This window comes from Alligator sinensis, unplaced genomic scaffold, assembly GCF_000455745.1.
Source record: "Alligator sinensis unplaced genomic scaffold, ASM45574v1 scaffold60_1, whole genome shotgun sequence".
Classification (NCBI taxonomy): domain Eukaryota; kingdom Metazoa; phylum Chordata; order Crocodylia; family Alligatoridae; genus Alligator; species Alligator sinensis.
In genome coordinates, this window is record NW_005841858.1 from 2,545,270 (window position 1) to 2,562,721 (window position 17,452).

The window sequence follows — 17,452 nt, forward strand, 5'->3', positions numbered from 1 at the left end:
AGGGACTCATGAGGCAGGCAGGGACCATGTGATGGGCCCAGCCAGGTTCTGCCGCCCTCGGGGTCCCTGTGCCACCCAGCTGCACCGGGCCCAGGGTGGCAGGACCTGGTGCTGTATGCAGGGACTGCGCACCGCGCCCACCAGGTCCTGCTGCCTTGGGTCCGGCCCAGCCGGGCAGCACAGGAGCCCTGAGGGTGGCAGGGCCCAGCTGGGCAGGGATTGGGGGATCTGCAGGGCTGGCGGGGGGAGGGGCTGGGCAGGGCAGGGATTGGGGGAGCAGGCAGGGCCAGTGGGGGCCCCCCTCATGGTCACCTCCCCCCTCCTTCAGCCCCCCCGGCCCCTTACTCACCATCACGGGAGCCCTGGTGCTCCGGGCAGCACAGGAGCCCTGAGGGTGGCAGGGCCCAGCTGGGCAGGGATTGGGGGATCTGCAGGGCTGGCGGGGGGAGGGGCTGGGCAGGGCAGGGATTGGGGGAGCAGGCAGGGCCAGTGGGGGCCCCCCTCATGGTCACCTCCCCCCTCCTTCAGCCCCCCCGGCCCCTTACTCACCATCACGGGAGCCCTGGTGCTGAACATGCAGCCTGGCCGGCCACGTGTTTCAGCACCAGGGTGAGGGGCCAACCATGGAGGCGCTCTGGTAGCCAGAGCATCTCCCCGGAGGACCCAGCCTCCGGTTGCCATGCTCCGGTGCCCGTGCCCTGCCACACTTTTTTTTTGTTTTGGTTTTTTTAGACCCCTGGATATCCAGGGGTCTAATTTTCTCCTCACACTGCAAACTTGCAGTGCAAGGAACATTTTTTTGTTCCCGCATGTGCCTCTTGCCCTGCCTCAAAGGGGTTTGAGGCGGGGCAAGAGGCACATGTGCGCTCATCTGGACGTGCCCCATAGGAGTAGAGGTGCAGACTTTATCATGCTTATCTGCTTGTCACTACCTGCGAAAAATTGCATAACCCCTCCAAGATTTCAGTGTAATGTATCCTCTGCTAAGCTGTTTTGCTTGATCTTTTTCAAAGAGAGTAAGAATCCTCATGATACAAAGGGAAATCTATCCTGAAGAACAGATGCTGTGGACTGTAAAATAAGTACCAACAAATGTAGCATGTAATTTAATAAGTGGTAATACACCAGGCTTTCTCAATCCATCTTACTGATCAATAGCAATCATCATCATAACTTGACTGTAGTTTAATAGGTCAAAAATCCATCACATAGATTTAAACTCCAATCAGTTTCTTGTACCTTCTTCCTGAAGGTACCTAGTGGAAAATGACAGCTCCTGCTGATTGAAAGGCAACCTGTGCTTTACTAGATCTTAGGGACACTTTCTTATGTTTCCTAGGTCTGGTTTAAGTTATTTTTGTCCACTGCTTTTTAAAGGAAATGTATTATAATGCATAAAAAATAAGTATTAGAAGTATTTTTCCATGTTTTTTTTAATACTAGCATGCTTTTGAACATATTGAATCCCTGAAGTGATGCATTGGACCTCTTAATGCATAGTATGCTTTGAAATAGAAAAAATAAACAAGCAAATCACTGAGTCTTAAGCAATGAAGGACATTTAAAGCATTTTAAAACTGTCAGACAGTCTTACCATGCAGTGAGAGTCTCATGCTCCTTGGATCATGATATGTCAGGATATTTTTAAACCTGAACTTGTGGCATCATGTGAATATAAGAGATTCCAGAATAAAATGGTGCATCGGCTGTCTGAAGCCCCCTTTTACTGCATGAGAGCACTTGTGCTAACTGTGGATTAAGTGTCTAATTACTCATTTGTTTAGATACAATTCTAAAAATACGACCCTAAAGATTAATCTTGCCTTCGAGTTCATTGTTAAATTCAAAATGAGCATTCTAGCTAGAAACTGTCATTCATGCAGAAGGGTGGTTGTGCCCAGGCTTAGCAACAAAGAGGCTTATTAATGGTGGACAGGACAGTGATTATACAGCTATGATTATTCATAAATATCACCAGCTTCTTACGACTTGGGACCAGGACAGAGGAAGAATGAAAAGGGAAAATCTTCTGTTGTCCTGGAGGATTCAGGTTCCTGAAGTTGATGTAGAAATGGAAGTCGCAGGTCCTGCAACAGCACCACAGCAGGCAGTTGGAAGACATCTTTACTGTGATTCTTGAACACCAGGAAGCGCAGGCCAGAATGTCTCATCAGCTACTGCTCTTCACAACACCAGGACACCCAGTTATCAATACTGATTTCATTTCCCAGTATTGACAATGAGCACTAATCAGGAAACACATTCTAGACACCACATAAATAGTTACAGTACTCCCAAAGGGTGAAACTCAACCATATGGAAAAAGGGTCAGACGTTCTACCAATCCCAAGGGCTCAAAAAGCATAAGGTGGCCTTAAAAAAGAAAAGAAAAAAAGAAACAGAGCTAATATTACATGTTTGGGTTCTTTTCCTAGCTCTCTGGCCTTTAGGGAACAACTAGGTTAGTATTTCTTTGCAACTATGAGGGTTGGAACCTTACCTGTTTTTTCCTTTTAATGACAACTGAAATATACACCCTCACTTCATTCCAAGAGTTGATGCCTTAGGATAAACTCCCAAAAGGCCTGGCAATATTTATGAACTATCTGGAAAATGTGTGCACTGCAACTGGAAGGGGTGATTGGAGCAGACATAGACGTACCTATGCTTGCTTTAATCTTGGGTACTAGAAACAGTGAAACTGCGGCAGCACCAGCTGCAGCGTGGACTGTACAGTCCTTTCCAGGACCCTGGGGACTTAATGCTGCTGCTAGCCCAAGCTGAAACCTGTGCTGCTCTGGCTGCACTGCTCTTGGGAAATGTTCTAGCTAGATTAATGTAGTGCAGAGATGCCTGTGCATCATGGACATAGCCTGAATCCCTTAAGGGATGCATAAGCCTTGTTCTGGCTTTGCACAAGCATGACTTTCATCCTGATTGAATGTACTGAAGTTAAGGGGCCAGAGGCTCCTAATGGGATTCCCTCTGAAGGTATCATGATGTAGTCAGTGAATCAAGGACACCCAATATGGCTCTTTATGGATTTGCCAGTGGGGAAACAGACTTGAAGGCATCTAGGGCTCAGTAACTCATTTTACAAACCCCAGATGCTGTGGAGCTCAAGGGGAAAAATGATGTCCAATGAATCTTTTAGGGATTTTGACCATCAAGACAAAAATTGCTCCATATTATCCAGATTAGTTTCACCTTTACACAGTAAATTGTATTGGTTTGAGGGAACAGTGCTATTGTTAGACAGTGAAGGACTTTAAGTTTCCATCTTCATGCTGCTAGTTGACATGAATCTTCATATTCAGTATAAAAACTCGTGACTGGAGTAAAACTTTTGTTTTACTTTATTTATTTTTAGAAGCAGCTACATCTTATTATAGATTGGAGTACGGAAATAAAATCCAGAGAGAGATTCCTGGCATGCAAATGTCCTGGAGCATTTAGAAACTTTTCTGCACTCATCTGTTATCCTCTCAGGCTGTCAATTTTGGTTTATTTTGCTAAGCCTAGTGAAAAAAAAAGTTTGGAATTTTGGAGCTCTCTTGCTGCCCTGGTACTGTGTAAGTTAACCACATGCAGTGATTACATAGCTGGTCAAATTGTAGAGACCTTAGCTGGTGTAAAGCAGCCCAGCTCCATTAAATCACTGGAGCTGCACAAATGATTTATACAAGCTAAACAACTAGCTCAAGGCCTCTAAAATAATGACATTGCATCTCTAGCCTCCCCCATCATTCTACCAGTTCTAGCCTCTGTCAAAGTGAGAAGCTCAACACTGCCCTTCGCATCTATGGAATTTAACAATTGCAAACTGGGTGTGGTGCACAGAGCTAGAACCACAAGACCAATCAACACTAGCGCAGTTACTTTGTCTTATTTGCATGCAAATATGCCATCTGAATGTAGAGTCATTGGGATGAGCAATCTAGCCAGCGGTTTGTTTGCAGAGTACAACCTAAACCCCTGCAGCCTACCTTGGGCACTTGAAAAAAGAATTGCCTAAGATTTTGAAAAACAGACCAAGTTTAAGCATCCCAAATTCAATGGGCCAATTTTTGCATCCACAAGGATCACAAAGATGCTGTATGTGCTGAGCGCTGGACAACTTCCATTGATAAGACATAGTAATGCTGCTTTCCCATGCAGAGGAGGCAAAACCCATTCAGCACTAAGCAAGGAACCAGGAGCCTAAGTGCTTGAGCATCCTGGGCAGCAGCCACACACAGGGCAGCATAATGGCTGTGCTGTTGGCGACAGCAGCTGAATTTTTTGCATTATCCCAGCCTGAAACGTTGGCACCTAGAGCTGGTGTCTTGGTCACCCCCACTTTGTTACGCTACTACAAGAACCTGGGAGTCGGATCTAGTCCTGACTGAACCCAACTCCCTGTGCAGCTATACACAAGTTCACTAAACCTCTAGACTTTAGCTCCTGCATTGCTGTATAAGGAGAATAATGCTTATGCACCTTTGTATTGATCTCTGCAGTCTACAGAAGAAAGATACTTTCTGTGCAAAATATTTTATTAATCAATGAAGTATCACCATCCATGGTCCTAGTCCTACAACATCAAAAATATTTTAGAATTTTCAGAGAAAGGAAAAAGTAATCAAATACTTGGGTGTGGAATAAAGGGATTACAGTACAATGAAGAGGTATTTTTTCTAAAGTACCAGTACCTTAGGATATCACACGTGATTAGCATAAATCAAGCCAGTTACCCAGCTTTATGTTTCACCACTGGCACCTTGATAGCCTTATTAAAAAAGAAAAAAGACTGAGTATTTGCATTTAATAAAACATAATTTAAAAATATGTTGAATTTAAATCATGTATTTTTTCAGTCATTACATTTTCCAGACCTCTTTTTCTACCATGCTGCCCTCTTGTGTTATTAGAGTTTAAAAAATAATGTCAGAAATAGGCTTCACGATCTGTAGTCCCTTGTTTAGAAAGAAACAATTTACATTTACCCACTGCACAGTCGGTCTGTATACATTTACATTTACCAACCAACTTAACCCCTATAAAAGTGGCAGAAATATTTGAAGTTAGAATATGTTGTTACAAGAGTTATTGATATGACTCTATATGAACTACAAAGCTGTTTAGGGTTGACATTTTTTTCTTACTGACCATTTAGCATAATTTCTCAGCCCATTGTGAAATTTAATATCTATGTGTTTACTGTGGAGATGGGCCCGAGTCAAACCCTGGAGCTGAATCCTACCTGATTTGAGAAATTCACAACCTCAGCCTCAATTTAGTACACCAGTCCAAGTCAAGGGTCTTTCTTCTTACCTCCATGCTGGTTATACAACTGAAACTACATTGGCTTTAGTAGTTACTCCTGATTTACACTATTAAAGAAAGAGCGGTATCTAATTCCAATATGCCAGGTCCAAATGTCCAATGTTGGTTGGTTTGAAAGCTGAAAACAAGCCACACAGTTTAAGCCAGTCTTACCTATGAGTTGTGTAACATGCTAGAAAGCAAACATGATAGATAAGAAATATTAACATTCTGTTTGGGCTGATACTTATTTAGAAATAACTGTACCTGCTGGTAAAAAGTGTAATGTACTCTGTTTTTTGCAGTTGTATATGAAGTAATTCTAGTGCTAAATAGATGGGTTAATGTGGAATTTCAGAGTATACCAATCTTTTTCTTCTTCTTTAGAAATTGTCCGAGCAATGACACACGTAATTAACCAGGGAATGGCGATGTACTGGGGAACTTCACGCTGGAGTGCCATGGAAATCATGGTAAAGTTTGTTTGGTTTTTTTTAAAGTAATGAAGATTTTCATAACATCCTCTAAATTTCATCCAGAGCTTCAGGGTGGAGGTTGAATTCTAACTGCTCTTAAAATCCATCCCACCAAACCAGTTTAAAACCAGTAACAAGTATAGTGTAAAATGAGTTTTAGGATGGATGAAGGTGGCAGAGCTGGTACTCTCACTCTAACTGCAGAGTATATCACCCTGGCACTAGCTCTCCTTTGTAGCAGTGTAGCACCTAAAAATAAATCCTTGATGCAGAAAAGCCCTTTGAAAAAATGAGGTAATAAAGAGATATTTTATAGAGGACTGATCATCTGAAGACAGACTCTGAGCATCCACTGTTAAAAGCACAACCCCAGTACCCTTATTTAGACCATGAAGACATTAGATTTCTTTTGTTTGTATTTAAATGTGTTAAGGTAGAAAAGTTTTAAAACATGTCAATTGGTTGTGGTCAGCCAGCACTGTTTGACAGTCATATATAAGATATTCTGGGGACCTGGATCTGACAGGCTGAGGAATTCCAATCCCTTCTTGTAGAGTGGGAGAAACAATTATGTTAAGGTTTCCAAAGGTGCATGCCAGGAAAAGAACATGAACTCTTATGGTCCCCGTAGGAAGAGAGAACTGGAGAGAGCATCCTAAGCCATAAAGTCCAGTCCCATGTGCTTGTGGGCATCACGTATCCAGAGTCCACAGCCCCTTACCACATTCCACAACGACAAATCACTGCTGAAATAAAATCAGAAACATTCTCTAGTGTCACAGGCCAAAAGGAGGGAAGATGAGAGTGCTCCCAATGCACTGCTGCTGACAGAAAGTGTTAGGTTCACATTGTGTTTCTATTTCCAAGTAGCATCATACTCTGCACTCCCAGCTGCAGGTTGAAAAGGGTATGAAATTAGCAGAATTTACATATTTTTAAACCATTCATTTTTAGACCAGTAAGGGTTGGATCCAAAGACCATTGCTGTTACCTACAGCCTTTCCATTGGCATGCTGGAGAGTTGATTTAGGTTCAAAATGCCTTGAAAATGTGCTGATTTTTTGTTGGAATGCACAGAAAACAAAGCGCAAACTAGCCATTTAAACAGCAAATTGGGGAATGGAAATGAGTGTTGCCTTGGAGTCTTCATTTGTCAGCATACCCTGGTCCTTAAGGAGGTCTGTGATGTGCTGGTTGTGTGTGCAAGCATTGATTGGTATGCTCTGTCCCACAAGGATAGTCTCAGTTAATGTGCCATTCTGTCCGGTTGTATTGATTTTCTACAGGAAGCCTATTCTGTGGCAAGACAGTTTAATATGATTCCACCTGTATGTGAACAAGCTGAATATCATCTTTTCCAGAGAGAGAAAGTAGAGGTTCAGCTGCCAGAATTGTACCACAAAATAGGTAAAGTCTTTTGAGACTGCAGTTTTCTGTCATTTTTTACTCACAAGGTAGTAAGGTAATAAGATTACAGACCTGATGTGTGTTCAAAAAGCTAATACCCTTTTGCCTATGTCCTTGTATATCCTCTGCTACACTTCTATTTAGCAACTGCCTGGGGACCAAAGAAAGAAGCTGTCTTAATGCATGACAAAAAGTGATAGATAAATTAGGTGTTAATGCCTCAAAACAAGGAGGGTGCCACTGAACAGCGCACAGGAATGGAACCCCCAGCTCTGATCTCTCCTGTGGGGAAGGAGACTGGGCTGCCTCTGGTGCATCACTTTCTTCTCCTGCAGTCTTGAGACCACTGCCTGGTGAATGGGATCTGTGATGGGAATGGGCTGGAACCAAGTGGCTGGAGGGAGAGCACATGGGCTAAGGGCCACATTGCTCTTTCCTTTGGCCTGCTGGAAAATGCCCAGGCAAGATTATGTTCTGTTTTATTTTCAAAGGCTCTTTCTAGGGAGGCTCTAGGGGCCAGGCCCAGTATAGATAAAAAAGGGGATGATGGACTAAAACAGTGAGGAAGAGGGCACTCTCCTCTGCCAGCAAGACCTCTGAATCAATGGCCAGAACAGCCTCAGGGCACTTCCATACACTTGGAGGTGTGGGAGCCAGTGTGAAACAAACACCTGCCTTGATGGTCCATGAGGTCCCAGAGAGCCTTGTTTAAAAATGGACTAGCCATATCAGTGCTGTCCCAAGGGAAAGACTTTTTTTTACCATTTTATTGACTGGATGCAGCTGACAACCTACCACTTCTAGAAATGAGCAGCCAGTTTGTATGTTCTGTTTGCATAAAAACACATTCGTGATGTAACAGTATCAGATTCACTGTAGTTTCCTTACCTGATTACTTTGCAGGGGTTGGAGCAATGACGTGGTCTCCACTCGCCTGTGGTATCATCTCAGGGAAATATGGAAATGGGGTCCCTGAAAGCTCAAGGGCTTCTCTGAAGGTATTTCCCCCTGTGCTCAAATTCATTTGTTGAATTTGTGAAAGCATGAAATAGAAGATAAACAGATTCATTGTAATAAGGTTGACCTTACACCCAGCTGTGTTGATAGTTCAGCTCAGTTTCTTTGGCAACCGTTTTTCAGTATAAGTGAAAGTGTAATAAAAGATCATTCAGTTTCACTGCCACAGCTGAACGCATCATTCTGAGATTGTTGATTAACTTAATGCAAGTCTTCTGGCCCAGATCCTCAGCAGGTGTGAATCAATACAGATGCACTGAAGTTAGAACCAGGCCAGTTTACACCAGCTAAGAACCTGTATTTTTCTCCAGTCTGGTAACAGGTGTTTCAAGCCCTTGAGAACAAGGTCTAATAAAATGATTGCAGGAAGGTTTCTATAACAAAGAAAAGAGGTAACATGTTAGGACCTTCGTTACTCTAATGTCAAGTATTGTTCACAATGCAGGTGCTATTTTTACTATATTCATAGAAGCAGCATGCCTCATGCTGCCTAGATTGTAGAGGAAGGAGGAGAAGGAAGCAACAGCTCTCTCCCTGGGTGATGCGCCAAATGAGGTTGATGACCTCCAGTAGGAGCCTTCTCTGGTCAGTGAGAGTCTCTCAAGCATGGGAAAACTAAGGGGAGAGGGAAAGAAAAATAGTATGAGAGGCTTGAAAGGAGATTCCTTCACCAAGCTAACAGTTCACTGCTTGCAGTATTGGTATTAGCTGATTTACCTACTATGTGTTCCCAGTACAGCTGGAATATCAAACGCATTACACTTATCTTTAATTCTGCATCATGCTGCTCTCCCACTATTGGTATTCCAACCATCCCAAACTCAGTTTGTATACAGATATTGCATACATGTGTTTTATCCATTAGGATATTAAATATGTAACTTTCTACATGCTGGAGCCTTTTTAAGACTGAACTGCTAAGAAAAAGAGCAGAGTAAGGGTTTTGCTTGGATACAGAACACAAAGATCAATGTTCCTCGTTGTTCTATTATAGATGGAATCAATCTGGTGGGCCAGGATCTGACTGCAGCCAAGGCTGTTTTTATTTTTCTGACTAGTTTCACTGTAAAATATTGACACACAATCCAATAAAAGGCAATGCTGCTCTGGTTATTGCTGCAGCCCACCTAGTACCTGCTGTTAACCATGATGTACTGTCCTTATCAGGCCTGTGACAGACACATGTTTGAGTGTTTGAAAAATGGCAGAGCATTGAAAATCTTGTTAAAACTCTGACACAAAAAAATCTCCTCTATCACCTTACAGACAAAGTAAACCCTCCTGGGTGGAGGTGGAAGGCTGAAGGATGCCTTCGTGCCTTTACTATTTTAAAGTAAATAAAATGTCTCACTGCGTGAGGCTGAGAAATAAAACTCCTTAGCACTGCTGCAACTAAACAGATTTGCCACAAATGCACAGGCATGCAATGCAGCACATAGGAACCATAACAGTTCACTGAAATAGGGGGACCTAGATGCATTTCCTGGCTCTGCCATTGCCTGTTGCATGAATCTGGGCAAAGCACTTAGTAACCCATGCCTTAGTTCAGGAGCGGGCAATTATTTCAAGTAGAGGGCCAGTTCTGGTGAACTGTCAAGGGCCACATGGGTAGCCTTGACAAGTACCCTGCCCCCTGGTCACCATCTTGGCACTGGATGTTCCACCCCTAGCCCCTGACTCTTGCCACCAGAAGTCCCTCCCCTTGCCCCCAGAAATACTCCTTTTGGGAGGGGGGGTTGCCATCTTAGAACCATAAAAAAACCAAATCATACACACACACACCCCCTGACACCCCACCGTATACACACACAAATACCTACTATGACATTTTAATATTATGACATATTTTAAAAGTCAAACACCTACTATGACATATTTTAATTTTAAAATATTTTTTGTCATGATTTGTATTTGCGTAGTGTATACAGAGGTGATTGTATAATAGCTCAAAAGAAATTCTTAGTCTTGTATATTGTGGGTATGTGTATGGTGCGTGTATGTATGGTGGGGTGTGGAGGGGGTGTGTATGGTGGGGTTTGGGGGGGTGTATGGTGTGTTATGTGTATGGTGGGATGTCGGGGTGGGGGCATTGTGTGTATGGTAGGGTGTGGGGGGGTGGCTGGGCATAGGGTATGTTGGGGGGTTGTGTATATGTGGAGGGTTGTGGGGGCAGGGTGCGAGTGTGTGGTGTTTGTAGGGTGTGAGGGAGGGTGGCAGGGTGTGGGGACCCCCTACACTCCCCCCCTGGTGCAGCAGCAGCAGACAGGGTGCTCAGAGTGCTAGTGCCCAGCAGGGTGCAGCTCTGGCCAGCACTGCACATCTCAGCAAGGGGTACAGCCTCCTCCAGGCCATCTGTATTGCTGGCGCTCCCCATACTCGCTGGGCATGGGAGGGAAGCCCCAGGCCCTGGAGCCGGCTGCCTTCCCCACCTCCCGGGGAAGGCACCTGAGGTTTCCTTCTCCTGCCACGCAGCCCCAGCAGGGAAGGCAGCCGGCTCTAGCAACTTGGGCTTCCCTGTTGTGCCCAGCAAGTACAGGGATTGCTGGCAATACAGATGGCCTAGCAGAGGCTGTGTCCCTCACTGTGATGTGCAGCGTTGGCTGGAGCTGTGCCCCACCAGGCACCTGCACCAGACATGAGTGCCCTGAGTGCCCACATGCTGTTGCTGCCACTGCCTGCCAGGGCTGCATGCTATAAAGGGAGTGTAGGGGGTCCCCAGACCCCCCACCATCCCTCATACCCACACGCTGCCCAGCCGAGCTCCGCACTGCTGCCGCCCCACTGGGCACTGGCTCTGCGCTGCTTCCAGCCCCGGCCCCATGCTCCCACCCACCTGCAGTCCCATCCCCGCCACTTCCCTACCTGCTGCCTGGAGCCAGCAGGAGACTGGGGAAATGGAGCAGGTCCCCGGGGGCTGCAGCAGCAGGCTGGGCCCTTTGCCCGTGAGGGTGGGAGCGAGGCACAATAAGGTATGTTTGTGGTGGGTGTACACATGGGCAGAAGGGCTGGGCAGGGCACAATTTGTTGGTGGGCACCACAGGCTGGATGAAAGCACTTGGTAGGCCAGATCCAGCCCGTGGGCCACATTTTGCCCACCCCTGCCTTAGTTCCTCTGCCATAGAATGAGGATGGTATTTACTCTACTACTGCAAAGCACCAAGTGCTCCAGTAATTTCCAAAGGCTTTACAAAGAGTCATTAAAGCCATGCTGCACACTGGGTGAGTTAATTATCCAATTATCATACCACTGACGTATCAGCAGTGTGCTCAGTGCTGCACAGACACAACAAAATCACAGTATTGGCTCCTAAGGCCTTCCCATCTAACAGGCAGTTAAGATTTCAGCTTTGACAGCCAGAGAAAGTGGAGCCCAGAAAGCAATGTAACAAAAGTCAAACAGTGTCTGTGAATAAAGAGAATCCAGCTCTCTTTCCCTGATCTGTAATCACTTTTAGCTTTAACTTCCAATATACTTAATTCTCAGTGTTACCAATGGCTAAAGGAAAAGATTGTGAGTGAAGAAGGAAGAAAACAGCAAATAAAGCTGAAAGACCTGTCTCCTGTGGCAGAACGCCTTGGATGTACACTACCTCAGCTAGCAGTTGGTAAGGAATTCTGGAAACAGAATTTTCTATTGTTCACTTCTCTTTTCTCTTGCTTCATTATACTTGATTTAGCTCATGTCACCATACTGAAAGAGAAAAGACAGCAAGGACAGTAAATCCCATGCACAATTATTTATGCTTCCTCAATCTTTGATGGATTAATGCACCTTAAATATGTGCGAAGCTATGCTGCTGTGGACACTCCATCAGCAGTCACGCCTTCTGTTAAGTCTCTGAGCAAGGGACACTTATATGCCCAGTGAGAGAACAAGCAGGCTTCATGCTGCATTTCCAGTGTCATGCTCAGAAAGACAGGCAGCAAGGATAGTGATTTAAGTGATTTAAATCAAACAATCATTTTGATTAAGCCAGGTGATCATCTAGCTAATAGAAGTCATAAAGCAAGATGTCAGAGATGTATAATGATTAATGGGAAATACACTGGGACTTTATATAAGAAGGCTTTTACTGAAGGAACACAATGAGAAAATGAAAAGAAGGAAACTGCAGAATAACAAAATGCCAAGTTAAACTACTCCTTGCTGTTCTTAATTTAATCACTGGCTCATTGCCTTCTGGCAAAGAAGTAGCATCCATTTTTCTTGAAGATAGCAGAAAAGCAAGGTAAGGATTACTATGAAATAATCCTGACCCTGTGCCACTCAGTGCTCTGGAGCACCACTGTGAAACAAGCTCTTCCCACGCCATCTTGCTCTGCATACCTGGCATGCTGACAGGAGGTCAGGCTGCCCCTATTTGGTGTGACACAGCCAGTGCCGCTCCCAGTCTCAGGGGTGCTCAGGTGGACATGAGACTTTTTTTAGGTGTGCACTATGCACAGAGCAGGTGAGTCAAGGGGGCACCTTAAAAGTGGTGCTCCCTATCACAGTCTGCCCCAATGAAGACAAGCTGTTAAGTTCTTGCAACATCCCAGTAATGTGGTACTCAGTTATGTCCTGCTCCTTAAATACAGCTAACGTAGCAAATGCAAGAGAATACTCTGTTTCAAAAACAGAGATCATGAATCATTTTAAAGCATGCTGCCTTCTCCAAGCCCTGAGTGAAATGTTTCACGCTGATGGCTATCACAGAAATGATCCTACAGTTCAGGTAGCCCAGAGGTAACCAACCACTCCCGGCAAAAAAAAAAAAAAATCCTGCTAATACAAGGATGTAGGAACACACCAATGGTCAGGTGACACCGCTAGAAGATCTATTGCACAATCTGGTATTTTAGGCTGAAAGGAAGAAGATTTATAATCTCTGATCACAGGGAATAAATGAAAGCTGATTCCATCAAGATGCTGGATGATAAGTACCATTCCAACATTTTGCCAAGGTAAAAGGATTTACTAAGTAAATCAATGGTCTGCTCTCACTGGGAATACCATGTGTTCTTTTTTGGTTATTTTATTGGGAAAAAAGAAGGTAGGGTCTCAGGGAAAGAAATGGTCAGAGACTTAGAAACACTTCTCTTTGCTGAACTGTTTGGGATGCTTTGGTTAATAGGGAGGAAAACATTAATAAAGAAAATTTGATCACTAGCTCACTACCCTCTGGGGAGCCAGATGTGATGTAGCTGAGGGTGCTAAGAGAGTTGGCTGATGTGATTGCAGAGCCACTGGCCATTACCTTTGAAAACTCCTGGTGATCAGGAGAGGTCATGGACAATTGGAAAAGGGCAAATATAGTGCCCATCTTTAAGAAAGAGAAGAAAGAAGATCTGAGGAACTACAGACTGGTCATCCTCACCTCAGTCCTTGGAAAAATCATGGAGCAGGCCCTCAAGGAATCCATTTCTAAGCAATTGAAGGAAAATTAAGAATAGCCGGTGTGGATTCACTATGGGCAAATCATGCCTGATCAACCTGAATGCCTTCTATGACAAGATGACTGGCTCTGTGGATACAGGGAGAACAGTGGATATGACATATCTTGACTTTAGCAAGGCTTTTCATACGGTCTCCCACAACATTTTTGCAAGCAAGGTAAGAAAGTACGGATTGAATGAATGGACTGGAAGGTGAACAGAAAACTGGCTGGATCATCAGGGTTAAAGGGTAGTAAGCAATGGCTCAATGTCTAGTTGGCAGCTGGTATCAAATGGAGTGTCCATGGGGTAGGGCCTGGGGCTGGTTTTGTTCAATATCTGCATGGACAATCTGGAAGATGGGATGGAGTGCACCCTCAGCAAGTTTACAGCTGACACCAAGCTGGGGGAGTAGTAGATATGCTGGAAAGTAGAGCTAGGACTCAGTGGCCACATCTACACGAGGTGCTAACTGTGCAGTCATTTATAGAATCATAGAAAGTTAGGATTGAAAGGGACCTCAGGAGGTCATCTAGTCCAACCCGCTGCTCAAATCAGGACCATCCCCAACTAGATCATCCAAACCAAAGCTCTGTCTAGCCAGGTTTTGAAAACTTCCAAAGATGGAGATTCCACCACCTCTCTGGGTAACCTGCTCCAGTGTTTTACTACCCTCCTAGTGAAAAAATTCTTCCTCATATCTAACCTAAACTTCCCTGGTGCAACTTGAGACCATTGCTCCTGGTTCTGTCATCTGCCAGCACTGAGAGCAGTCTAGCTCCTTGAGGACCTGCTCCATGATTTTTCCAGGGACTGAGGTGAGACTGACTGGTCTGTAGTTCCCTGGATCCTCCTTCTTCCCTTTCTTAAATATGGGCACTATGTTTTCCAATCATCTGGGACCTCTCCTGATTGCCATGAGTTTTCAAAGATGATGGCCAGTGGCTCTGCAGTAACATCAGCTAACTCCCTCAGCACCCTTGGGTGCAAGCCATCCAGCCGCATGGACTTGTACACATCCGGCTTTTCTAAGTAGTCCCTAACCTGTTCTTTCAGCACAGAGAGCTGCTCACCTCCTCCCCAAACTGTGCTGCCCAGTGCAGTAGTCTGGGAGCTGGCCTTGCTGGTGAAGACCGAGGTAAAAAAGCCATTGAACACTTCAGCCTTTTCTCCATCCTCTGTCACAAGGTTGCCTCCCCCATTCAGTAAGGGACCCACACTTTCCCTGATCCTCCTCCTCTGGGAGGGTAGTAAAACACTGGAACAGGTTACCCAGAGGGGTGATGGAAGCTCCCTCCTTGGAGGTTTTTAAGACCCAGTTAGACAAAGCCTTGGCTGGGATGATCTAGTTGAGGATGGTCCTGCTTTGTGCAGGGGGTTGGACTAGATGACCTTCTGACGTCCCTTCCAATCCTAATTTTCTATTATTCTATGAAAATAATGAATGATATTGAGAAGGTAATTTATCACATCTGTTTACTGTTTCTTATAATATGAGGACACTGAAAGGCAGGAGATCTAAAACTGAAGAGAGAAATATTTACACAAAGCATGATTGGCTTCAGGAACACACTGGTATGTTTGTCCCAGGGCCTTCATAAATACATGACTCCAACCACAAGTGTCAGAAGGAGTGCTGCCAGACTGCCTGGCACAGAATATATTGTGAATATAAAATAAAATTACACATGCATTGGCAACAACAGATTCAACAGAAAATAACTTTAGATTCACAAATGCAGATTCAGTGTATTCACATATCTCACAGACAGTGACAAGGCATTAAGCCCTCACTGGCATTTAAAAATGAATGTTTATTAATGAGAACATCATAGTTAGGAGGGGAAATAAAACCCTCATACTTCAACACATTAATCAACTACTCGGCAGGACTTAAGGAAAAAAACTTACTCTTGTAGAACTTGTAGAATTATCAACAGGCTACTCTATGGTTATGTAAGAAGGGGATTCTTACACCTTCTTCAGAAGCATCTTGTATTGATCACAGTTGAAAAAAAAGATTTCCAGACTAGGTTTGATCACTGACCTGATTCATTATGGAAGTTGCTATGTTTTTAATCATGTGATTTAATTCACAGCCTGGTGTCTGCGGAATGAGGGTGTGAGCTCTGTTCTTTTAGGATCTTCTAATCCAGAGCAACTGATCGAAAACCTTGGAGCTATACGGGCAAGTGCTAGATACACGCTGCAAATAAGTACTGCTAGTTCAGAGTGCTGTTACTTAATTATATTTGGAGTTATTTCAAGGTGACAGGATACACAGCTTTAATGTAATGTCCTTGTAACCCTAAGAACCAGGGGTATCTGGTTCTCCTCCCAAATGGAGAAAGAGCAAACAGCAGGATCGATAGTGCTTTAAAGTGTGCTTCAGTTTTCTCCAAACAAGAACCTGTTTATTCCCTCTGTCCCCCTCACCTAGGGACCTATTTATTTCCCCCAACTGGGGACCTAGTCATTCCCTGCAAGGACCCAGTTAACTCTTTAATAAATCACTTTTATTGAACATTATAAAGTAACTCCAAGCATGCATCTATATGCGTATGTATGCATCTACATGCATATATATACAGTAATCGTAGCAGTTTCAGTAATCTTAGCAAGATACAATCTTAGCAAGCAAGTAATTGTATATTACCAATCCTAATAATTAGGGCCCAGAGAAAATCGCGGATTACTTGTTGACAATTCATGGAATGTGTGCGAGTAAAGTATAATTTTTCATGGAATATTCACAGAACTACCACTGATCTTGGCAAATGGGTCCCGGTAGTTCTGTGAATACTCCGTGAAAAATGATACTGTGGCAGTGCACCTTCAGTGCCTGCCACTTCAAGGGCAGGAACAGGCAGCCACCAGGTGCCTGATGAGGGCAGCTATTTTCAAACATAGGCCAGAGAGGCAGCAGTCTGTGTTGAGCAGCCAAGAAGGCAACATTGGGCTAAGCTGCTCCCAGAACACCTTGGAGGTAAGGGTGAGGCTGTGAGGAAGAAGGAGGCCTCATTGGTCCTGGACATGACCTGAAACTGTACCCTGCCAGGATAGGGACGCCTGGTAGGACTGCCAGTGGCAGCCCCACTTAAGTACCAGGACCGTGAACCTCCCTGGTATAAGGTGGGTCGGGGAGCCTAAACCCTAACCCCCACCTTCAGGTGGGTTACTAAGAGAGAGGAGTGGGGCCAGGCACAGCTACAGCCACCTGAGCCCGTAGGGGTGCAAAACCCTGGAGGCCCCGGGGAGGGGGCAGTTGAGAGACTCTGAGAGAGAAGGGATGTCAGTAGGCCCACCCAGAGTAGGGTGCATCGCCACAACCTGAAGGACTGAGCTCAATTCTGGATTGAGTAGGGCTGAAGGGGCGGTCCAAAGGGCAGCCCCAGGGGGTGTGTGGAGTAGGGCTGAAGGACAGCCAGAATGGCAGCACACGGGCTAATCCCCACGTGATCATGGTGTTGTGTATAAGAAGCCTGGTGAGGGGCTACAGCAAATTTGGTCCTCCATTTGGTGAATTAGCTGGCACTATCCAAATGAGGATCACGGGACAGGCCCAAGAGACTGGATGTCACTAGCTGAGGCATGATCAGATAAGCCTAATGGCCAGAAGGGTCACTCCAGGAGGCATCAGGGCAGAATAGAGAGGACACAGTATGGTGCAGCAAGCAAGAGGGGGTGGAATGCGAGAGACCCCTGTGAGAGGGGGGGCGGTATGAGTTTGTGCACGTGTGAGACCTGGCAGAGGACAAGGTTTGGTCCAGCTTGTGGCTGGGAGTATGATAACATCTTGGATGCCATCTGCAAGGCATGGGCCAGTGTAGGGA

The 17,452-nt window shown here is 44.9% G+C and overlaps 1 protein-coding gene across 6 annotated transcripts in view; it reads left to right on the forward strand.

The window, feature by feature from the left end:
• The window catches only part of KCNAB1 (potassium voltage-gated channel subfamily A member regulatory beta subunit 1), a 316,380-nt gene that overhangs the window by 293,279 nt on the left and 5,649 nt on the right, over window positions 1-17,452 (forward strand). For 5 of the 6 annotated variants that reach the window (XM_006016463.2, XM_025214881.1, XM_025214876.1 and 2 more), the window contains 5 exons: window positions 5,692-5,777; window positions 7,067-7,187; window positions 8,091-8,185; window positions 11,689-11,809; window positions 15,719-15,807. In XM_006016463.2, coding sequence (XP_006016525.1) covers window positions 5,692-5,777; window positions 7,067-7,187; window positions 8,091-8,185; window positions 11,689-11,809; window positions 15,719-15,807 — 512 coding nt within the window. The remainder of the gene's footprint in view (window positions 1-5,691; window positions 5,778-7,066; window positions 7,188-8,090; window positions 8,186-11,688; window positions 11,810-15,718; window positions 15,808-17,452) is intronic. The other variant, XM_025214889.1, reaches the window with a different exon arrangement.